This window comes from Leptonychotes weddellii, chromosome 9 (genome assembly GCF_054177405.1).
Source record: "Leptonychotes weddellii isolate Sample4059 chromosome 9, ASM5417740v2, whole genome shotgun sequence".
Taxonomy (NCBI): domain Eukaryota; kingdom Metazoa; phylum Chordata; class Mammalia; order Carnivora; family Phocidae; genus Leptonychotes; species Leptonychotes weddellii.
In genome coordinates, this window is record NC_138377.1 from 13,260,161 (window position 1) to 13,281,004 (window position 20,844).

At 37.9% G+C, this 20,844-nt stretch overlaps 1 protein-coding gene across 1 annotated transcript in view; it reads right to left on the reverse strand.

Annotated features, from left to right (window-relative positions):
* Positions 1 to 20,104, reverse strand: part of SPATA7 (spermatogenesis associated 7) — a 29,318-nt gene extending 9,214 nt beyond the window's left edge. Inside the window, exons 1-5 of the mRNA XM_081829742.1 lie at positions 19,930 to 20,104; positions 14,026 to 14,100; positions 12,054 to 12,149; positions 8,701 to 8,748; positions 8,343 to 8,439 (exon numbers count right to left, since the gene is read on the reverse strand). Coding sequence (XP_081685868.1) covers positions 8,343 to 8,439; positions 8,701 to 8,748; positions 12,054 to 12,149; positions 14,026 to 14,100; positions 19,930 to 19,948 — 335 coding nt within the window. The 5' untranslated portion in view covers positions 19,949 to 20,104. The remainder of the gene's footprint in view (positions 1 to 8,342; positions 8,440 to 8,700; positions 8,749 to 12,053; positions 12,150 to 14,025; positions 14,101 to 19,929) is intronic.
* Between the last annotated feature and the right edge of the window lie 740 nt (positions 20,105 to 20,844).

The following is a 20,844-nucleotide window of genomic DNA, read 5'->3' on the forward strand; positions in this document are numbered from 1 at the left end:
CACTGATTTCCAAGATCTATAAAGAACTACTCAAACTCAACACCCAAAAAACAAATAATCAAGTCAAAAAAATGGGCAGAAGACATGAAGAGACACTTCTCAAAAGAAGACATACAAATGGCTAACAGACACATGAAAAAATGTTCATCATCATTAGCCATCAGGGAAATTCAAATCAAAACCACACTGAGATACCACCTTACACCAGTCAGAATGGCAAAAATTGACAACGCAAGAAACAACAAATGTTGGAGAGGTCGTGGAGAAAGGGGAACCCTCTTACACTGCTGGTGGGAATGCAAGTTGGTACAGCCACTTTGGAAAACAGTGTGGAGGTGCCTCCAAAAATTAAAAATAGATCTACCCTATGACCCAGCAATTGCACTCCTGGGTATTTACCCCAAAGACACAGATGTAGTGAAAAGAAGGGCCATATGCACCCCAATGTTCATAGCAGCAATGTCTGCAATAGCCAAACTGTGGAAAGAGCCAAGATGCTCTTCAACAGACGAATGGATAAAGAAGATGTGGTCCATATATACAATGGAATATTACTCAGCCATCAGAAAGGATGAATACCCAACTTTACATCAACATGGATGGGACTGGAGGAGATTATGCTAAGTGAAATAAGTCAAGCAGAGAAAGTCAATTATCCTATGGTTTCACTTGTTTGTGGAACATAAGGAATATATGGAGGACATTAGAAGGAAGGGAAAAATGAAGGGGGGGAATCGGAGGGACAGACGAACCATGAGAGACTATGGACTGTGAGAAACAAACTGAGGGTTTTAGAGGGGAGGTTGGTTGGGGGATGGGTTAGCTCGGTGATGGGTATTAAGGAGGGCACGTACTGCATGGAGCACTGGGTGTTACACGAAAACAATGAATTGTAGAGCACTACATCAAAAACTAGTGATGTATGGTGACTAACATAACATAATAAAATTAAATTAAATTAAAAAAAATTTCAAAGTTAAATGTAAGGTTAACCATAATCGAAATGACTTGTATTTTCATATAAATTAAAAATTTATCATATACTTTTTAAATTGGAATTTATCCCAATTTAATGGACAAGATAATTTTAAGTTTCAAATCACTTTGATTTGAATCAGAATTTATATAAATTACTATAAGCTTAAAAAACAAACTAATAAAGTTTGAACTATAATTATTAAAAAATAAGCATGATAAAGTAAATATATTTATTATTTTAAAAGGTGGACTGAATATAGATGACTCTTGAACAACTGCATGGGTCCACTTATATGTGGATTTTTTACAACACTGTACTGTAAATGTATTTTCTCTCCCTTGTGATTTTTTTTTTCTAAACCTAATTAGTAACTTGGCCATTTTTTTAAAAAGATTTTTTATTTTTAAGTATTCTCTACAGCCAACATGGTACTCTGACTTATAACCCCGAGATCAAGTGTCCCATATTCTGCCAACTGAGCTTGCCAGGTGCCACCCTTGTGAGTTTCTTAATAACATTTTTTCTCTAGCTTAATTTATTGTAACAATACAATATATACATATATACATACTTTGTGTGTGACATGTATTACATGACTGTTATCAGTAAGGTCAACAGTAGGCTCTTAGTAGTTAAGTTTTTGGAGAGTCAAAAGTTATACAGGGATTTTTGACTATGTGGGGGGGTTGGTGCCCCAACTGTGTCAACTGTTGGTGTCAACTGTGTTACTTTCAGCTTATTCTATCCTCAAATGCCTGATTAGTTATTAACTATTATATATGTAATATATAATACAAAATATTACATATTAATTATTATTATTAATTATTGTTAATGTATTAACTACATTACCACAGATAATATCTGTGGAGTGAATTAAATAGAATTTTCTCTGTCAGATCTATTATCTTGGGGTGCCTGGCTGGCTCAGTCAGTTAAGCATCTGCCTTTGGCTCAGGTCGTGGTCCCAGGGTCCTGGGATCAAGCCCCGCGTTGGGCTCCCTGCTTGGCGGGAAGTCTGCTTCTCCCACTCCCACTCCCCCTCTTTGTGTTCCCTCTCTTGCTGTTTCTCTGTCAAATAAATAAAATCTTTTTAAAAAAATAATGGTAGAAAAATACAAAATTATTAAAAAAAAAGATCTATTATCTTACTTATAGGTAAAACAAGTGAGTAAAAAAATCCTCAACAGAGTCCTCAAGACTATCAATTTTTAAATACTTTCATATTACCAAATCTGTCCAACCTGTTCATTTAAGTAATGCCTCTTCATACCATACACAAAAATCAACTCTAAATGTATCACAGACTTAAATGTGAGAGCTTAAACTATAAAACTCTTAGAAAAAGAAGAGTAAATCTTTAGGACTTCGGGTGAGGCAAAGGTTTCTTAGGTACAAGCAGTTAAAAAAATTAGACTTAAAATGAAAAATTTTATACTTTTTAAAAAAGGTTTTATTTTAAAGTAATCTCTACACTGAACATGGGGCTCGAACTCACAACCCGGAGATCAAAAGTCACATGCTCTACAGACTGAGCCAGCCAGGCGCCTTTTAAACTTTTTCTAAAGACACATCCTTAAAAAAATAAAAAGGCAAGCCATAGATGGGGAAAAAAATACTTGCAAGTCATATAGCTAATAAAGGATTCCATGTAAAATATATAAATAATACACAACTCAATAATAAGACAACCCAATTAAAAAATGGACAGGGGTGCCTGGTGGCTCAGTCAGTTAAGTGTCCGACTCTTGATGTCTGCTCAGGTCATGATCTTAGCGTCATGGGACTGAGCCCCACATCGGGCTCCATGCTGGATGTGGAGCCTGCTTAAGATTTTCTCTCTCCCTCTCCCTCTTGCCAGCCTCCACCTCCTCTAAAAAATGTGGACAAAAGACTTGAATATTTATCAAAAACATGCAAATGGCCAATAAGCATACAAAAAAATGCTCTACATCATTAGTCATGAGGAAAATGCAAATTGAGTCCATAATGAGATACCACTTCACACCCACTAGAATGGCTAAAATCAAAACGGGAGTCAATGGGGGGGCACCTGGCTGGCTTAGCTGGAAGAGCATGCAACTCTTGATCTCAGGGTCAGGACTTTGAACCCCACACTGGGTGTAGAGATTACTAAAAAAATAAACTAAAAAAAAAAAAAAAAAGGGAGTTAATAACAAGTGTTAGCAGGGATATGTTGGAGGTGAGAAGGTAAAATGGTACAGCCCCTTTGGAAAAGACTTTGGCAGTTTCTCAAAAAATTAAATATAATTTTCCCATAAGACTTAGCAGTTCCATTCTGAATGTTCTTAGCAGCACTATTCATAATAGCCAAAAAACCCAGAAATAATGCAAATATCCATCAATTGATGAATAGACAAAATGTAGTATTATCCATACAATGTAATACTATTTAGCAATTAAAAGGAATGAAGTACTGACAAATTATGACACAGATGAATCTCAAAAACATTATGCTAAGTGAAAACTGTAATGCAAAAAACCACATATTCAGTTTATATGAAATGTCCAGAAAAGGCAAATCTATAGAGAAAAAAGGTAGATTAGTAGTTGCCTGAAGCCAGGGGTGGGAAGAGAGAGCAGCTGCAAATGGTTATAAGGGATCTTTCTGGGCTGACACAAATGTTCTAAAATTGGGTTGTCATGATGTCTGTACAACTTTTAAACTTAGTAAAAATCAGTGAATCTTATTTATCTAGTTAGTTAAGTAAGGAAGCTCTATGCCCAATGGGGTTTGAACTTATGACCCTGTGATCAAGAGTCACATGCTCTACCGAAGTGAGCCAGCCAGAAGCCCCTAAAATAGTGAGGTATGCAAATCATTTGTCAATAAAACTGCTATAAAAAGTAAAGTCTTTTAATGCATTCGAATATGGGATTTTTAAAAAAGATTATTTTATAGAGAGAGCGTGATCCAGCAGGCACACACGAGCTGGGGGAGGGGCAGGGGGAAAGAGAATCCTCAAGCTGACTCCTTGCTGAGCGCAGAGCCCGACATGGAGCTCAATCCCAAGACCCTGAGATCATGACCTGAGCCGAAACCAAGAGTCAGATGCTTAACCCACCGAACCACACAGGTGCCCCTCGAATATGGGATTATTTAAACAATTCAATAAACTATGTAGAGCTATTCTAGCTTAGATACTATGAAGATTGAAATGATTGAGTCAGTAGTCTGTTAGAAGAGTATCTTATAAAAACAGATGGCTCAAACCCAGAGATTTCTTTTTTTAAGTGTCTATAAAATCTGTTTCTAAGTTAGTTATATTAATTATAATGAACATCAGCTCTATAACACAAGAATAATGATTATTAATTACACTTTAGTTTGGTGATAACAATCTTTGTAATTCTTCTAGCCATCACAATTTTCTTCATTTACGTGGCAAAAAAAGAAAACCTCTTGTCTCAACTGACTGAAAGCAGAAAGTACCCTGGATAAATAAGCACTAGCTAAATTTAAATTGCAAAAACAAAAAATAGGAGCAATTCTTTAAATACAACCTATATGCTGTCAATTCTCAAATCTTTCTTTCTTTCTTCCTTCCTTCCTTCCTTTCCTCCCTCCCTCTTTTAATTTAAGTAAGTTCTGTGTTAGGAGTTAGTTGGACACTTAGGTAGTCAGAGCCAGGGTCCCCAAAAAGAAAGCAAAAAGCTGGGACAGCTAAGACAAAACTGCACTATTGCGGTTTTGCAGCTTAGACAAGACCACCTGTTTTGCAGCTTAGACAAGACTACAAGAGCACACTGTCTAGCAGCTTTTGCAAAAATGGCTTTTGCAAAACATCCTGAAACAAAACAATTAACCATAAAACATTGGTCACTATCACTTCGTCTCCAAATGTCAGCCCACAAGATCACCAACACGTGAACAATAACCTGATCGGTGGATGGGTGCATGATCAAAGCCCTGATTGGCACACCTAAGCAGCCAATCCACAAGGGCCCACATTCAGGATGCTTACGATAATTTCATGAGTTTATAAAAACCCCTACACTTAGAAGCTCAAAGGGCACCCCTCTTGAGTCCCCTCCCTCTTCAGGAGCTCTGTACTACTATTGTTCAGTAAACTTTGCTTTGCTGCCCACCACTCTGTCTGGTCTACCTCTTCATTCTTCAAAGTGGCGGGACCAAGAACCATGGGCACTAAGGGGACAAAAATCCTGTAACATATGCCCAAAGTGGGGCTTGAACTCATAACCCCAAGATCAAGAGCCACATGCTCTGACTGAGTCAGCTGGGTGCCCCAACTCACCATTACTTCTTATCTGCATTCCTGTCTCCTAACTAGTCATTCTGCTTCTACCATTGCCCCTTACAGGCTATTCTCAACTCAGTAGCCAGAGAGATGCTCTTAAAAGTTAAACTGGCTCTATTACTCTTCTACTCAAGACCCTCCAGTGGCTTCCAATTCCATGCAGAGTCAAAGGCAAAGCACTTGCACTGATTACAGCCCACCAAGTCTGTTCTCTCTGTCCCACCTCAATAACTTCTTCTCCTAACACTCTTCAGCTGGCCCACTTCACATCAGCTAGATAGCTTTCTTTGCTGTTCCCTGAACACACCAATCACAGTGCCATTCCAAGGCTTTCGTACTTGCTATTTCCTTGATTGTTCTTCTTCCCCCATCTAACCCACTTGCCTCTCCCTTAATTCTTTCAGGTTTCTGCTCACTTTCTCAGTGAGGCCTTCTCTCCCAAGACGACTCTCAATCTCCCTTATCCTGCTTGGTTTTTTTCCATTGCATTTGTCACTCTCTGACATATTCTGTATTTACTTATTTTTTTTTTTTGTATTTTCTCATCATTTGTCTCCTTCAACTAGAATGTAAGCTCTATAAAAGCAGGTACTTTTTTCACCTCCACCTCCTTTTGTTCTAAGGGCCCTTGGAACAGTATCTAGCACATAGTAGGTGCCTAATATTTGCTGAATTAATCAATGAATAAACTCTAGTGAACTAAACAAAATATTATGCAAAATGCCTGATTATTTTAAATTGGTGAACATGGATCTTAGATCCCAGGGTTTGGTTCAGTAAGAGGATTCATACATACATTCAGGCAAGCTTTTTATTACTCAATCTAAATAAAAAAAGAGATAATCTTATTTTACATATTTATTGTTCAGGAAATTAGTATCAGTGTGAAAATTTAGCAAAACTTTCCCATTTAGACGTGATCCTAGTTAAAGAAGATTATCTGATAATACAATTGGGTAAAACATTTTTTTTTTTTTAGTTAGGAATTCCTTTATTCCTTATCAAAACAATCTAACAGCAAAGGGTAAAAACATCTTAATTGAAATGATTCAGATTTTTTTTGAAGATTAAATTTATGTATTGTTTATTTATGTATTGTTTGTGTGTTTATAGTAATCGCTACACTCAACATAGGGCTCGAACTCAACGAACCTTGAGATCAAAAGTCACATGCTCTACTGATGGACCAGCCAGGCGCCCCAAATGGTTCAGATTTTTTAAGTTGGTAAACACTGAACCAGTTTTTTGTGCTATAAAAATATCATTAATATGATACAGAAGAAAAAGAATACACCACAGGAATTAAAAATCTGGAAGAATCCTTAGAGATTATCTAATTACCTTTCATTTTACAAGAAAGGAGGGTAAGAGGTAAAATGACTCGCCCACATAACTTTTATGCTGTGGTCAATCTGGTCTTTCAATATATATATTTAAGTCTGGACTCTTGCCTAAAATGCCTCTGCCCCTCTTCTAAAATTATTTGACCTCCAAGATTCCTTCACAGATATGAGAGCCCACACTAGGGCCTGTTACAAATAAAGGAACAAAAGGGGGGGAATACAAAGTGCCAAGCATGGGGCCTACGAGGACACCATGCTCACTGAATGGCAGCTGGGGGCAACTGGCTCAGCTTAAAAGTCCTAGCTCTTCCACTAAGAAGGTCTATAAGAAGAGATCGGGTTCAACTGATCCTGCTGTCTTTGATCTTTCCCAGACTGCACCTAAGGGGCATTTCTCTACCTATTCTTTCTTTCATTCACCACTTAGCATGCACTACACGTTGGGCTGATACTTATTTTCTAATATAGAAATCCTCTCTTAGGCTATGATATCTATGTCCTTTTGCTATTTTTAAGTATATATTTCCTGACTTGAACTCAAACAAAGGCCTCAAATGGTATCTTTTAGAACATTTTAAAATAGGAATTTCAAATTTTGGAGTCTGATTATTTCCTTAGTAGAGGTTATTTAGAAAACTTCAGTCAATATGGATTTCCAGATACTATCAAGTTCATCAGTTTAGCTATTAGGATACAAATAGTAGACAGTATTTATCTGAAGAAAAGTGCCAGTTATGGTAGTTTTAATGAATCATTCAGTAACCTTAATAAACCAAGGGAAGTTAGAATCACAGAATCCTAGAACTTTACCTTGGTAAGCCTTTTAGTACCATCCAAATTTTTGTATGTAGGAATAATGAAATCCAGAGAAGTTAAATAATTTATCCAAAGTTATGCAGCAATTTAGTGGCAAAGCCTGGGCTCAATTCTAAGTTCTTAAACTTAGAAATACAAGCTTCTTTTATTTATGGATAATTTTTAAAAGTTAGAAAATGCTTCCTCAAAAGGCAATATACCAACATCCATTACTAGGATGGCTACAATCAAAAACACAGAAAATAACAAGTGTTGGGGAGGATGTGGAGAAACTGGAGGCCTTGCACACTATTGGTGGAAATGCAAAATGATGCAGATGCTGTACAAAATACTATGGTGGTTTCTCAAAAAATTAAAAATAGAATTACCGTATGATCTAGCAATTCCATTTTTGGGCATATACCCAAAAGAATGGAAAGCAGGGTCTCAAAGAGATATTTGCACATCCATGTCCACAGGAGAATTTTTTTTTTTTAAAGATTTTATTTATTTATTTGACAGAGAGAAACACAGTGAGAAAGGGAACACAAGCAGGGGGAGTGGGAGAGGGAGAAGCAGGCTTCCCGCAGAGCAGGGAGCCCGATGCAGGGCTCGATCCCAGGACCCTGGGATCAGGACCTGAGCCGAAGGCAGACGCTTAACGACTGAGCCACCCAGGCGCCCCTCCACAGGAGAATTATTAAAAATAAACAAAAGGTGGAAACAACCCAAGTGTCTACTGACTTACGATTGTATAAACAAAAAAGCCTTAAAAAGGAAGGAGATTCTGACATATGTTACAACACAGATGAAATTCAAGCACATTATGCTAGGTAAAATAAGCCAGTCACAAAAGGAAAACTACCTGATGATTCCACTTACATGAGGTACCAGAGTTGTCAGAGTCAGAGACAGAAAACAGAATGATAGTTACAAGGTAGTTACGGTTTAATGGGTACGAGTTTCAGTTCTGCAAGATAAGAAGGTTCTAGAAATGGGTAGTGGTGACAGTTGTACCATAGTATGAACATAGCTAATGCCACTGAAATGGTTAAAATGGTTAGACTTACAAATGGTTACAATGGTAAATTCTATGTTATGTATAGTTTACCACAAGGTTTTTAAAAATGTTTTATTTAAATATTTATTTAACATACAGTGAAATACTGCTTTCAGGAGCAGAGGTCAGTGATTCATCACTTACAGATAACACGCAGCGCTCATCACAAGTGCCCTCCTTCATCTCCATTACTCATCTAACCATTAGTGTTTTTTAAAAGTCAGTATGTGAAAAATAACTTACATTTGATGCTGGCACTCATGCTTAATGGAACCGAGCAGTCTACTGCAGCTGAAAGAAAAAAAAATCAGTTGTTTAATAATATTCTTAATAGTTATAAATGAACAAATATCAGATGTGAAAAGCACAAAAAGTTCCAGAATTTCCAGTTCCTTGTTTTGATCTTTATGGTACTTCTAGAGATAAGAAATATAATACCCTTGATAAAAAATACACTGGTTGGGATTAATAGCTCACTGGGTACTGTAGAAGGAAGTATTAGAAAACTTGAAAACATAGCAATATAAACTACTTAAAATGAAACAGAGTAAATAAAGATTGGAAAATAAATGCACAGAGCATCAGTGACCTAACCTACCTTTATCATGCACTTAGCATACCTGTAATTGGAGTCCCAAAACAAGCTCCCCCCAAAAAGGCAAAATAAGAGGCTCTACACTACTTGATTTCAAGACTTATTGTAATACTACAGTAATTAAGGCAGTATGGTATTTTTTTTTAAAGATTTTATTTATTTATTTGATACGGGTTGGGGGGAGAGCAAGCACAAGCAGGCGGAATGGCAGGCAGAGGGAGAAGCAGGCTCCCCGCTGATCAAGGAGCCTGATGTGGGGCTTGATCCCAGGACCCAGAGATCACGACCAGAGCTGAAGGCAGGCGCTTAACGGACTGAGCCACCCAGGTGCCCATATAAGATCTAGAACAGAACCGAGAAGTCCAGAAATTTACCCTCCAATATGGGTCAGCTGTCTTTCAAAAACTGCAAAGGCAATTCAACACAGAAAGGACAATCTCTTCAACAAGTGGTACTGGGAATATCTGGATATTCATAGGCAAAAAAACTGATACTTTATATAAAAACTCACTCAAAATGGATCACAAACTTAAACGTAGGAGTTAGAACTTACACTTCTAGAAGAAAACACATAAGAAAATCTTACTGACCTAAGATTAGGAAAAGTTTTCTTAAACAGGATATGGAAAGTATAAACTATTAAAGCAATTGAAAAGCTGAACTTGATTTCACATGTCACAAAATACAATTTATCTTTAGATTTCTCAGTCATTTAAAAATATAAACTTCATAAAATGCAAACTAAGATTTATAAACTTAGCTCTTCAAATGAGAAAACAAAAATTTTTAGAAGACCCTGGTGAAAAACTGATGAAATTCAAATAAGATCTGTACTTAATAGTATTCTATCAATATTCATTTGCTAGTTTTAATAACTGTACTGTGGTTATATAAGATTTTAACATTAGGGAAAGCTGGGTGAAGGGTTTCTGTGACACCATATTATTTTCACAACTTTTCTATAAGTCTAAAATTATTTCATTATAAAAATTTTAAAAAGAAAATGAAAAGATAAGTCTCAGACTGGGAGAAAACGTATTTGATACAGGATCTGTATTTAATATACAAAGAACTCTCACAATTTAACATTAAGAAACAAACAACTTGGGATGCCTGGGTGGCTCAGTCAGTTAAGCGTCTGCCTTTGGCTCAGGTCATGATCCCGGGGACCTGGGATCGAGCCCCAGGTCGGGCTCCCTGCTCAGCAGGAGCCTGCTTCTCTCTCTCCCTCTGCGTGCTGCTTCCACTACTTATGCTCTCTGTCAAATAAATAAAATCTTTAAAAAAAGAAACAACTTATTTTTAAAAATGGGCAAAAGATCTGAACAGATAGCAAATAAGCACAAGAAAAGTTGCTCAACATCATTAGGCATTAGGGAAATACAAGCTAAAGCCCTGATGAGCGACCTAAATCTCAACTAGAATGGCTGCAGGACTGCCAAAGGCTGGCAAAGGAAGTGCTGGTGAGAATGCGGAAGTGACAGAAACACACAATGGCACTCACTCTGGAAAAACAGGCAGTTTCTTATAAAGTTAAACATACTTACCATTTTACCCCACAATTCCACTCGTAGTGATACATTTATCAGCGTGAAAAGGAAGCACATGTTCAAAGATTGTACGCGAATGCTTATAGCAGCTTTATTCCTAATGGCCAAAATTGAGTCGAAACAATCCAAATACCCACCAACTGATGAATTCATAAGCAAATTGTAGTATATTCATTGAATGGAAAACTACTTAACAATAAAAAGGAAGAATTACAGATGTACATACCAACATGGATTAGTCTCCAGAACATTAGCTAATTGAAAGGAGCCAGACACAAAATGATACACAGTGTATGATTCCATTTATATGAAATTCTAGAAAAGGCAAAACTATAGTGATAGAAAGCAGATAAGTGGTTGCCAGGGATTGGGGGAAGAGATTGATTGCAAAGGACTAGGGAGAACTTTTTAGGGTGATGGGAATGTTCTGTATCAGGGGTCAGTGAATGTTTTCTGCAAAGGGACAGATGGTAAATTCTTCAGGCTTTACAGAGTGATTATGGCCTCTGTCACAATTAGTCCACTCTGCTCGTTAGAGCAAAAGCCACCACAGACAATATATCCGAGAATGAACATGACTGTGTTTACTTAGGGACAATGAAATTTGAATTTCATGTGACTTTCACATGTTATGAAATATATATATTTTTAAGATTTTATTTATTTATTTGTGAGAGAGAGAATGAGAGAGAGCACACGATGGGGGAGGGTCAGGGGGAGAAGCAGGCTCCCCGCTGAGCAGGGAGCCAGATGCAATGCGGGACTCAATGCGGGACTCGATCCAGGGACTCCAGGATCATGATCTGAGCCAAAGGCAGTCGCTTAACCAACTGAGCCACCCAGGTGCCCCGAAATATTGTTCTTTTGATTTTTTCTGACCATTTAATAACATAAATATAAATATCATTTTTTAGTTCAAGAGCTGTACAAAAATAAGTGGCAGGAGGATTTGGCCTACGAGCTGTAGTTAGCCGATCCCTGTTATAGGATGACTGTTGTGGTGATTATACAAATGTATATATGTTCCAAAACACTTAACGGTACACTTAAAATTAGCGCATTTTATTGTATATTATTATCTCAATAAAGCAACAAAAAAGAAAAAAGTAATAGCTGGCATCCTCTTTGTACGATTTCTATAGTAGATTTGAAAACAAAAAAGCAGATTACAAACTTATTATATTAAGATCAATATCTAACCACAAAAATGTGTTACGGATAACACAGGTAAAATGAAATAATGTAGTTATTATACAGATATCAAATATAGTTAATAAAAATGGCATTCTGAATTTTCTACATATAAAAGTTAGAGTTAACAGTTGATATCTCACCACACCAAACACAAATCCATTTATATATATATTCATTTTTGCTACAGATTTACCCTAATTAGAAAGGAAGCTGACGTTTAAACTGGGTATAGAAAGTTCACATTTGCACATTTTTACCTTTGGCTGAAAGGATTTTATTATAGTGAACAGCCATGTGATTCTTGACCAGGTGGAGAGTACTTAGTCTGAGAGAGGAGGAGTCAGTGCAAAAAGCTAAAAATTAAAACATATTTAATCATTATGTATTTAGAATATAAAAATCATCATGAGATAAACAAGATACTGATTATTAAGCTCATTTTTATAAAATGTTCTGAAAATTAACCAATGAACATACTGACGTATCTGTGATGCTGAACATGTCCTAGCCTTAATCTTGCACTGATAACTGACAAGCTATTGACTACTTGGGTTCAAACCTTTCTAAGACTGAGAGTTTGGGAAGAGATTCTAGAATATAATCTATCACTGTATTTACAAAACTGTTTCTTATTGACAGGCCTCAATCTCGTAAAAATGTTTAGCCACTTGCCTGATTGTAAAATGTTAGCATTGTTAATAGTTGAATAAATCAAATTTGAAACTCAAATACTATGCAAAGATTCTTTTCCGAGAGGCAACTTCTAATTTTACACCTGAAAACACCATCAGTTTACCGCACTCTTCTTGAAATATTAGGACTATCTTAAGACAAATACAGTCACATAGAAATTCTATGACATTAAACTTCTCAATCTCATCTAAACTGTTTAAAAGAAATCTTAGAAATTTATGTAAGTATAAATGTATAAAATGTAAATAAATGTAGGCATAACTTTTAAACATTAAAAGCTGATTTTGAGAATACACACATACAGTTTTAAAAAGTCAACAGCTAAAACGGCATACAAAGATTGAAAAATAACTGAACTTCCTGCCATGACCCCTCCCCTCCCTTCCCAGAAGTATACTCTGCTACTAACTTTATGCATCCTTCTAGGGAAATTCTATGCATAATACAAGGATGTACAATAATGATAAGCTTGATACTATTACTACTATTAAAATTTATTGACTAGGTACCATGCATGCATTGTTCTAAGCTCTTAACAGGTAAACACTCATTTAGTCATTATTATCACCATTTAATAGAAATGGAAACTAAGGTAGAGAGATGTGAATAAGGTCTTCAAGGTCCCACAGCTGACGAGAACCCAGGCAGCCTCCTACTTAGATCCACTAAAACTGTACCAGTTCTGCACATATATTCTTTTTTTTTTTTGTAGTTGCACATATATTCTTAAAAAAAAAGTTAGCCAACTACTTATTGTTGTTCCTTCTGCTTTTCTAATGTATGTATTCTTTACATCTAGTTTTAAATTTTTAGTTAAAAATAATTTTTCAACATTGATGACTCTGATCTATGTGTACATATATTTTATTACAAGAAATAAGTTAACTGAAAATGTGATCCTTCTTTCACTTTTAGAGGAACCAGTATCAAAGATTTTTCATGTAAATAAGGAAAAAAAGACTTTCAATTATTTTGCCTTAAAAAACCCAGTTTAAATTTTGAATCTATCATTATAAAAATATATTTTAAGTTCCCATTAAAAATTTAAAGGCTTTAAAATGTGAAAATACAGAAAATACAGATTTCTTTCTCATAGAATCCAGAAATCCAGTTGGAAAAGTAAAATCACAGGTGTTTACTCCTGATACAAAATGTATTTTTCAAGTGCTCTTTTTCTCTGCACAACTTTTCCTTTTTAGTGCCAGTGTCTTTAACTAACCCCCTAATCACCACTTCACCAAGGAAGGCATGCCGGAAGCCAGGGAGGTCTGCCGGCACAGAGGAGAGCGGGGCTGGAGCCGCAAGAGGGAGCAGGCAGAGGCCAGGGCCACATCCTGGGCACAACACTACTTTGAAAGGATGGCTTCCTAAATTCCCTCATCTCAAGAATTCCTATAATATTTAATTGTAATTAACAATATGAAGTTCAATACTGATTAAATGAAGTAATTTTTCATCATGTCTTACACTTTACAAATAAAGGAAACAGTCAACCTTTTAACACGTAATCTTTTACCACTTAAATACCTCACTTACCGTTACTTTTGGTGCTCAAGTGTCCTTTAAATAGGCATGGTGGACCGTATCTGGGAAGGACAGAGGTTGCTCTGACTTTTAACAAAAAAATATAAATTAGGATAAATCAAACACAAGTTGTACAGAAACAACAATATTGAATATTTAAAAATAATAACTGTATCTTTGATTTTAACTATCACAATTGTTTAAAATTTTATTCAATCATGATACTAATCGCAATGATACATCAGACAGACAAAAATTCTATTGCTGTAGAAGATAAAAAGCTTTCTCTTTTAAGAAAATAAGTTGTTCTCAGAACAGCTGTACCCTGAGACTTTAGTTTCACTGGATAAAATGACAAATACCTCACTTATGTTATTTGATATATATTAATTTTATTCTGTACACCACTGACCTACCAGATTTTTTAATGATTCTGAGATATAGAAGTGAGATTTTGAGTTAACACATATACATTAACTATTTCAGTTAATCATAAGTAAGTCTGTTCTTAAAAATAATTTTAAGAAAGTAATCCTCTCAAAGTAGTTTAGTAAATTAGAAATTATACAATGTTACTCTATGTAAAATATATGTATAAAAATGTCAGAATCAGAACTTAATTATTAAAAGATGTAAGGTTCATCTCGTCCAACCCCTTACGCTCTTGTTTGGATCCTTGCTATCTCCCCTAAAGTCAGCGCCTCATCTTTCAGACAAGATGGAATGTCAGAAAATTAGATATATACCTCATCACAAAATTAATTTCTCTCCCCTAAAAGTGAATTGTGTTTTGAGGAGTAACCTTCAAGATAAGAAGGCTGAGTTATAGATTTTAATGGAATTTAACACGCAAAGTAAGAATAGTGTATCCCTAAGATATGTTTTTAAGATGGTAAAATGGTCAGTCTGCTATCAGATGGGCTGCTATAAGCTAAGGTGTGGAAGGGACACAAAGTCTGGAAGAAATGTGGATGATTGAAAATGGAAAGAGAGGTATCGAGATAGAACTAAAATCCAGGACCAGAGAACAAAGCCTGCTAGAACAGACTAAAATAAAAAATACTTGAGATCTGATTATCTGAGAAGATCCTTCTCTATCACAGGCTAGAGGGCAGGAAGGAAAAAAATTAACTTATTATTTAGAACAAGAGAGGTCAAGGTGATACCATTTCAGTTGGTAATGACAGTCATGAAATTAGCATAGTTTGTTTCTACAAGGAAAGAAGGGGATCTGAGACCTAAACACACAAAGAAAGCAGAATGACCAATAAAACCTCTCCAGAAAACCTTGTTTCTTTTTTTTTTTATTTTATTTTTTTTTATTCAGAAAACCTTGTTTCTCTGGGGGAAAACAAAGTGTCTCACATTTTGCCTGCCTAGAATCCCATGTCCCTTTATCTGGAAATAGGGCCTTCAACTTGCACTTGGGGAACCACTCTTGCCTTACTTTTAGCCCAAGTAATTCAAGTAGAGCTTATCCCACAGCTCAGGGGTGGGCATATAACCCAAATCTGACCAGTTATGTTCAGTGAATCAGGAATAAGGATGTGATCCAAATCCAGCCAATGACACACAATCCTGGGACTTTTACTGGAACTATCAGGAAAGAGATACTCTCTCTACTGGGCTGGAGCCCAGCGTAAGACAAAGAAGCCTGGCATTCCTAGTGGTTGTCTTGTACCATATAGGGAACCTGTCTGAGAATGAAGCCTAACAGAGAGAAATGGAAGACAGTAATTTCATTTGAGTCCCTGAATCTAACCATGTTTGACATTACTAGACGTTACTAGACGTTTCTTTACAGGAGCTGAAAATCTCTAAACCAGTTTGAATTGGGTTTCTTCACTTATAGTCAAAAGCTAATATACTGAATACTAACTGTGCCAGGCAGGTACTGTTCTAAGCACTTGGTAGCTATAAATTCATTTAATCCTTACAACAATCCTATGAGATAGGTATTATCATTATCCCCACTTTACAGTGAAGCACAAAGAGGTAAAGCATGTAATTTGCCCAAGATTACTCGACAATTGTGTGTAATAGACTCAGATTTTGGATCTGAATCCAGGGGAACTTGATAAATGTTGTATGTTCTGACTGTTCTATCAAACAGCCATTCTCCGCATCTCTTCCTTCTTGGACCTCTCTATTCCCTGAGAAACAACAACATTGAAATTAGGCCAATTAATAACCCTACAATGACCTCTAAGTGTTCAAGTGAAAGGAACAGTTGCATGCATCTCACTTTAAATCAAGTTAGAAATGATTAAGCTTAGTGAGGGAGGCATGTTCAAAGCTGAGATATGCCAAATCTAGGTCCCTTGTGTCAAACACTTAGCCAAGTTATACATACAAAAGAAAAGTTCTTGAAGGAAATTAAAAGTGCTGTTCCAGGAAACACATAAATGATAAGAAAGTGAAATAGCCTTATTGCTGACATGTAGAAAGTTTTAGTGGTCTGGATAAAAGACTAAACCAGCTACAACATCCCCTTAAACCAAAGCCTAATCCAAGAAAACAAAAACTAGAACAAAAACAAAAAACGCAAAGCCCAATCCAGAGCAAGCCCCCAATTCTCTTTATTTCTATGAAGGCTGAGAGAGGTAAGGAAGCTGCAGAAGAAAAGTCTGAAGCTAGCAGGGGTTAGTTCATGAGGTTTAAGGAAAAGAAGCCATCTCTATAACATAAAAGTATAAGGTGAAGCAGCAAATTATCCAGAAGATCTAGCTAAGATAATTAATAAAGGTGGCTACACTAAACAGATTTTCAATGTAGATGAAACAGATTTATATTGGAAGAAGATGCCATCCGGGACTTTCATAGTCTCTGAGGAGAAGTCCATGCCTGGCTTTAATGCTTCAAAGGACAGGCGACTCTCTTGTTAGGGGTTAATGCAGCTGGTGACTTTAAGTTGGAGCCAATGCTCATTTACCATTTTTGAAAATCCTAGGGCCCTTAAGAATTATGCTACATCTGCTGTGTCAGTGCTCTATAAATAGAACAACAATGCCCATGTAACAGCACATTTGTTTATAACACAGTTTAATGAATAGGGTGTTTTGCTGTTGTTGTTTTTGGTGTCTCTGGGTGGGCTCAATGGATTCTTTTTTTTTAAGATTTTATTTTTATTTATTTGACAGATAGAGAGAAAGAGAGAGAGAGAGCACAAGCCGGGGGAGAGGAAGAGGGACAAGCAGGTTCCTGCTGAGCAGGGAGTCTGATGCAGGGCTCAATCCCAGGACCCTGGGATCATGACCTGAGCCGAAGGCAGTCGCTTAACAACTGAGCCACGCAGGTGCCCCTCAGTGGCTATTTTAGGCTTACTGTTGAGACCTACTGCTCAGAAAAAGATTCCTTTCAAAATATTACTAAGTTCATTGACAATGTACCTGGTCACCCAAAAGCTCTGATGGAGATATACAATGAGATTAAGGTTTTCATGTCTGCTAACACAATATCCATTCTGCAGCCCATGGATCAAGGAGTAATTTCAACTTCCAAGTCTTATTATTTAAGAAATACATTTCATAAGGCTAGAGCTGCCATTCCACTGATGGATCGGGGCAAAGTAAATTGAAAACCTTCCGGACAGGATTCACCATTCTAGATGCCATTAAGAATATTTGTGATTTGTAGGAAGAAGTAATAATATCAACATTAATATGAATTTGGAAGAAATTGATTCCAACCCTCATGGATGACTGAGGGGTTCAAGACTTCAGTGGAGGAAGTATCTGCAGATGTGACAGAAATAACAAGAGAACTAGAATTAGAAGTAGAACCTGAAGATGTGACTGAATTGCTGCAATCTCACAATAAAACTTTAACAGATGAGGAGCTGTTTCTTAAAGACAAGCAAAGAAAGTGGCTTCTTGAGATGGAATCTGTTCCTGGTAAAGATGCTGTGAAGATCGTTGAAATGACAACAAAGGATTTAGAATACTACATAAACTTAGCTGACAGAATTAACTCCAGTTTTGAAAGAAGCTCTATTGTGGGTAAAATGCTATCAAACAATACCACATGCTACAGAGAAATCATTCATGAAAGGAAGGGTCAATCGATGTGGCAAACTTCAATGTTGTCTTCTTTTTCCTTCCTTCCTTCTTTTTTTTTTTAAAGATTTCATTTTTTAAAAGTAATCTCTACACCCAGCGTGGGGCTCAAACTCATGACCTAGAGATCAAGAGTCACATGCTCCACTGAGCATGCCAGGCACCCCCAATGTTGTTTCATTTTAAGAAATTGCCACAGTCACGCCAATGGTCAGCAACCACCACCCTGACCAGTCAGCAGCCATCAACATTAATGCAAGACCCATCACCCGCAAAAAGATTACTACTTGCTGAAAGCTCAGATAATGGTTAGCATTTTTTAGCAATAAAGTATTTTTAAATGAGGGCATGTACATTGTTTTTTTAGACATAATGTTATTGCATACTTAATAGACTACAGTGTAGGGTAAACACAACTTTTATATACACTGGGAAACCAAAATATTCATTTGACTCACTTTACTGAGATACCTGCTTTATTGCAGTAGAACAGATTCTGCAGTATCTCCGAGGTATGCTTGTATAATTGAAATTTTACATACGTCCTTTCTCATACTCCCACTTCTGCCATGGGATAGTAAATAAAAAAACAATGGCTTTAGGGGTTCATGTTCCTCATCTGGATATAAAGCTTGTTCTGCCACTTACTGTGACCCTGGCAAGTTATTTATGATCTCTTAGTTTATTTGCTGTGAAATGAGGATAATACCTATCAAGACACAGCTTGAGAATTATTTCTGGTACACAGCAAGGGTAGCTTATGTTGCAAAATTTCTAAAAACCAAAAAGGCATGTTGGTTTGCTTTTTCTGGAGTTTAGGTTGATAGAGTGTCAGAATATACAGTTTGCTATCAATGGATAGTAATCTCCTATATTCAGAACAGCACTTATTTTGACCAATGATTACATAATAAAGGCACACTCATATTCAAAGCAAGACTTATTGCAAGGAACCATCCAGCAGCTTGGTTTAAAGATACTTTTAAAAGTGATAATTGGGAGGGGGAGGATCTGGAGATTACTTTATCTGGCTTGAGGCAAGAACTCCACTTGCTGAGAAAATGTGAAAATGCAAATTATTTGGATTGAGCCAATTCACAGAGATTTAAAGTTATATGGCCCCAAGAGTTCCACCGTGATGTCCACTTGACCCAGAGAGTATTCAGGAAAGTGCAGGTGTACACAGTGATTATGGATTAGTCCTTTGCCACTAAAACTGTAGCCAGCAACACTGTTTATCATTTGGCAGCTTATTAGAAATGCAAAATCTCAGCCCCCACCAGACCTACTGAACCATAATCTGCATTTTAACACGATTCCCAGGGGATTCCTATTCACATTGAAGTTAGAGAATCCCTGGGTTACTTGTTTTGTGGGGAGGGAGGTGATTACAGAAGGACGAATTCATATTTACTGATTACTTAAAATATGCCAGGAGTTATATATTATCTGCATTTAATTTTCAAGAACTCTGACATGGATGTTTTACTGCCACATTCGAGAGATGAGGAAATTGGGTGTCACCCTTGCGGAGAGCAGCGGGGCTTGATCTGGGGCTCTGGGAGGTCTGACTCCAAAGACCAAATTTAGTTCCTCTGCCTCGGAGCCACCGAGGTAAAAAAGGCTGCATGCTCCCGAGTTCAGGCGACCGGGGTCCCAGCAGTCAGGGCCACAGATTCTGAGCAAGGAGGGCCTCCTCCTGTGCGCGGGGTAACACCTGGATCAACAGTAGCGACTGAACAGGCGACCGGAAGCCCCCTGGGCGCTGCCTGGACCCGCGCACCCGCGACCCGCATCCCGGACCCCAGGCCCGGAGTGAGGGCCGGCGCGAGGCTGCCGTCACCACGAGAGCTCCCTTTACCTCTCCGGCTGCCATCCATGCTTAGATTCTCTTGCAGCCGCCGTGGGGACACGTTAGGTCCCCTTCGGTCCTTCCCCGGGCCGGGCCGGGCCGGGCCCCGCAGCACACGATTGGCGCGCAGGAGCCGGCGCGGAGCCGCAGCTGCTGGAGACCGTCGCCAGGCCGGTTGCTAAGGGCCGGGGCCAAGGCGCTGGGATTCTGACGTCACGGCGCAGGGACGTGCTCTCCCGCAGCCCCGCCCCCGGGGGTACCCGGAGGGAGGGCGGGAGCAGTTGAGGGTAGGGGCCGTGGGCTGGGAAAGTGTCCCAAACGCCTGTCTGTGGCTCTGGGATCCTGCCAGTCGTCCACAGAGCGGGCTCTTGTCAGGCGCCAAGTCACCAGCACCTGGCAGGTCTTGTCCCTGCGGGAAGAGGAGACAAGGTGGCCTCATCTGGCATCCACGTCCCCTGGGTCCCGGAAAAAAAATCAAACGCAAATGTTGGTTGAGGTCAGGGTAAATTTAACCAGGTCCAAATAGTTAAATTTCAAAGCAGTGCGTGAACATTTGGATTATTATTGAAAATCCTGGGGATGGGGCGCCTGGGTGGCTCAGTTGGTTAAGCGACTGCCTTCGGCTCAGGTCATGATCCTGGAGTCCCTGGATTGAGTCCTGCATTGGGCTCCCTGCTCGGCAGGGAGTCTGCTTCTCCCTCTGACCCTCCCCCCTCTCATTTACTCGCTCTCTCTCTCATTCTCTCTCTCTCAAATAAATAAATAAAATCTTTAAAAAAAGAAAATCCTGGGGATGAAAAAAATCTATACATTTACATCCTGATTTTTAAACTCAATAACTAGTTTGCATTTCCTTTCTGCTTACTGTGCTCTACCCCTCTTCTCTCCCCACACCCAGCATTTTCATCTTAAGGCTCCAATCTG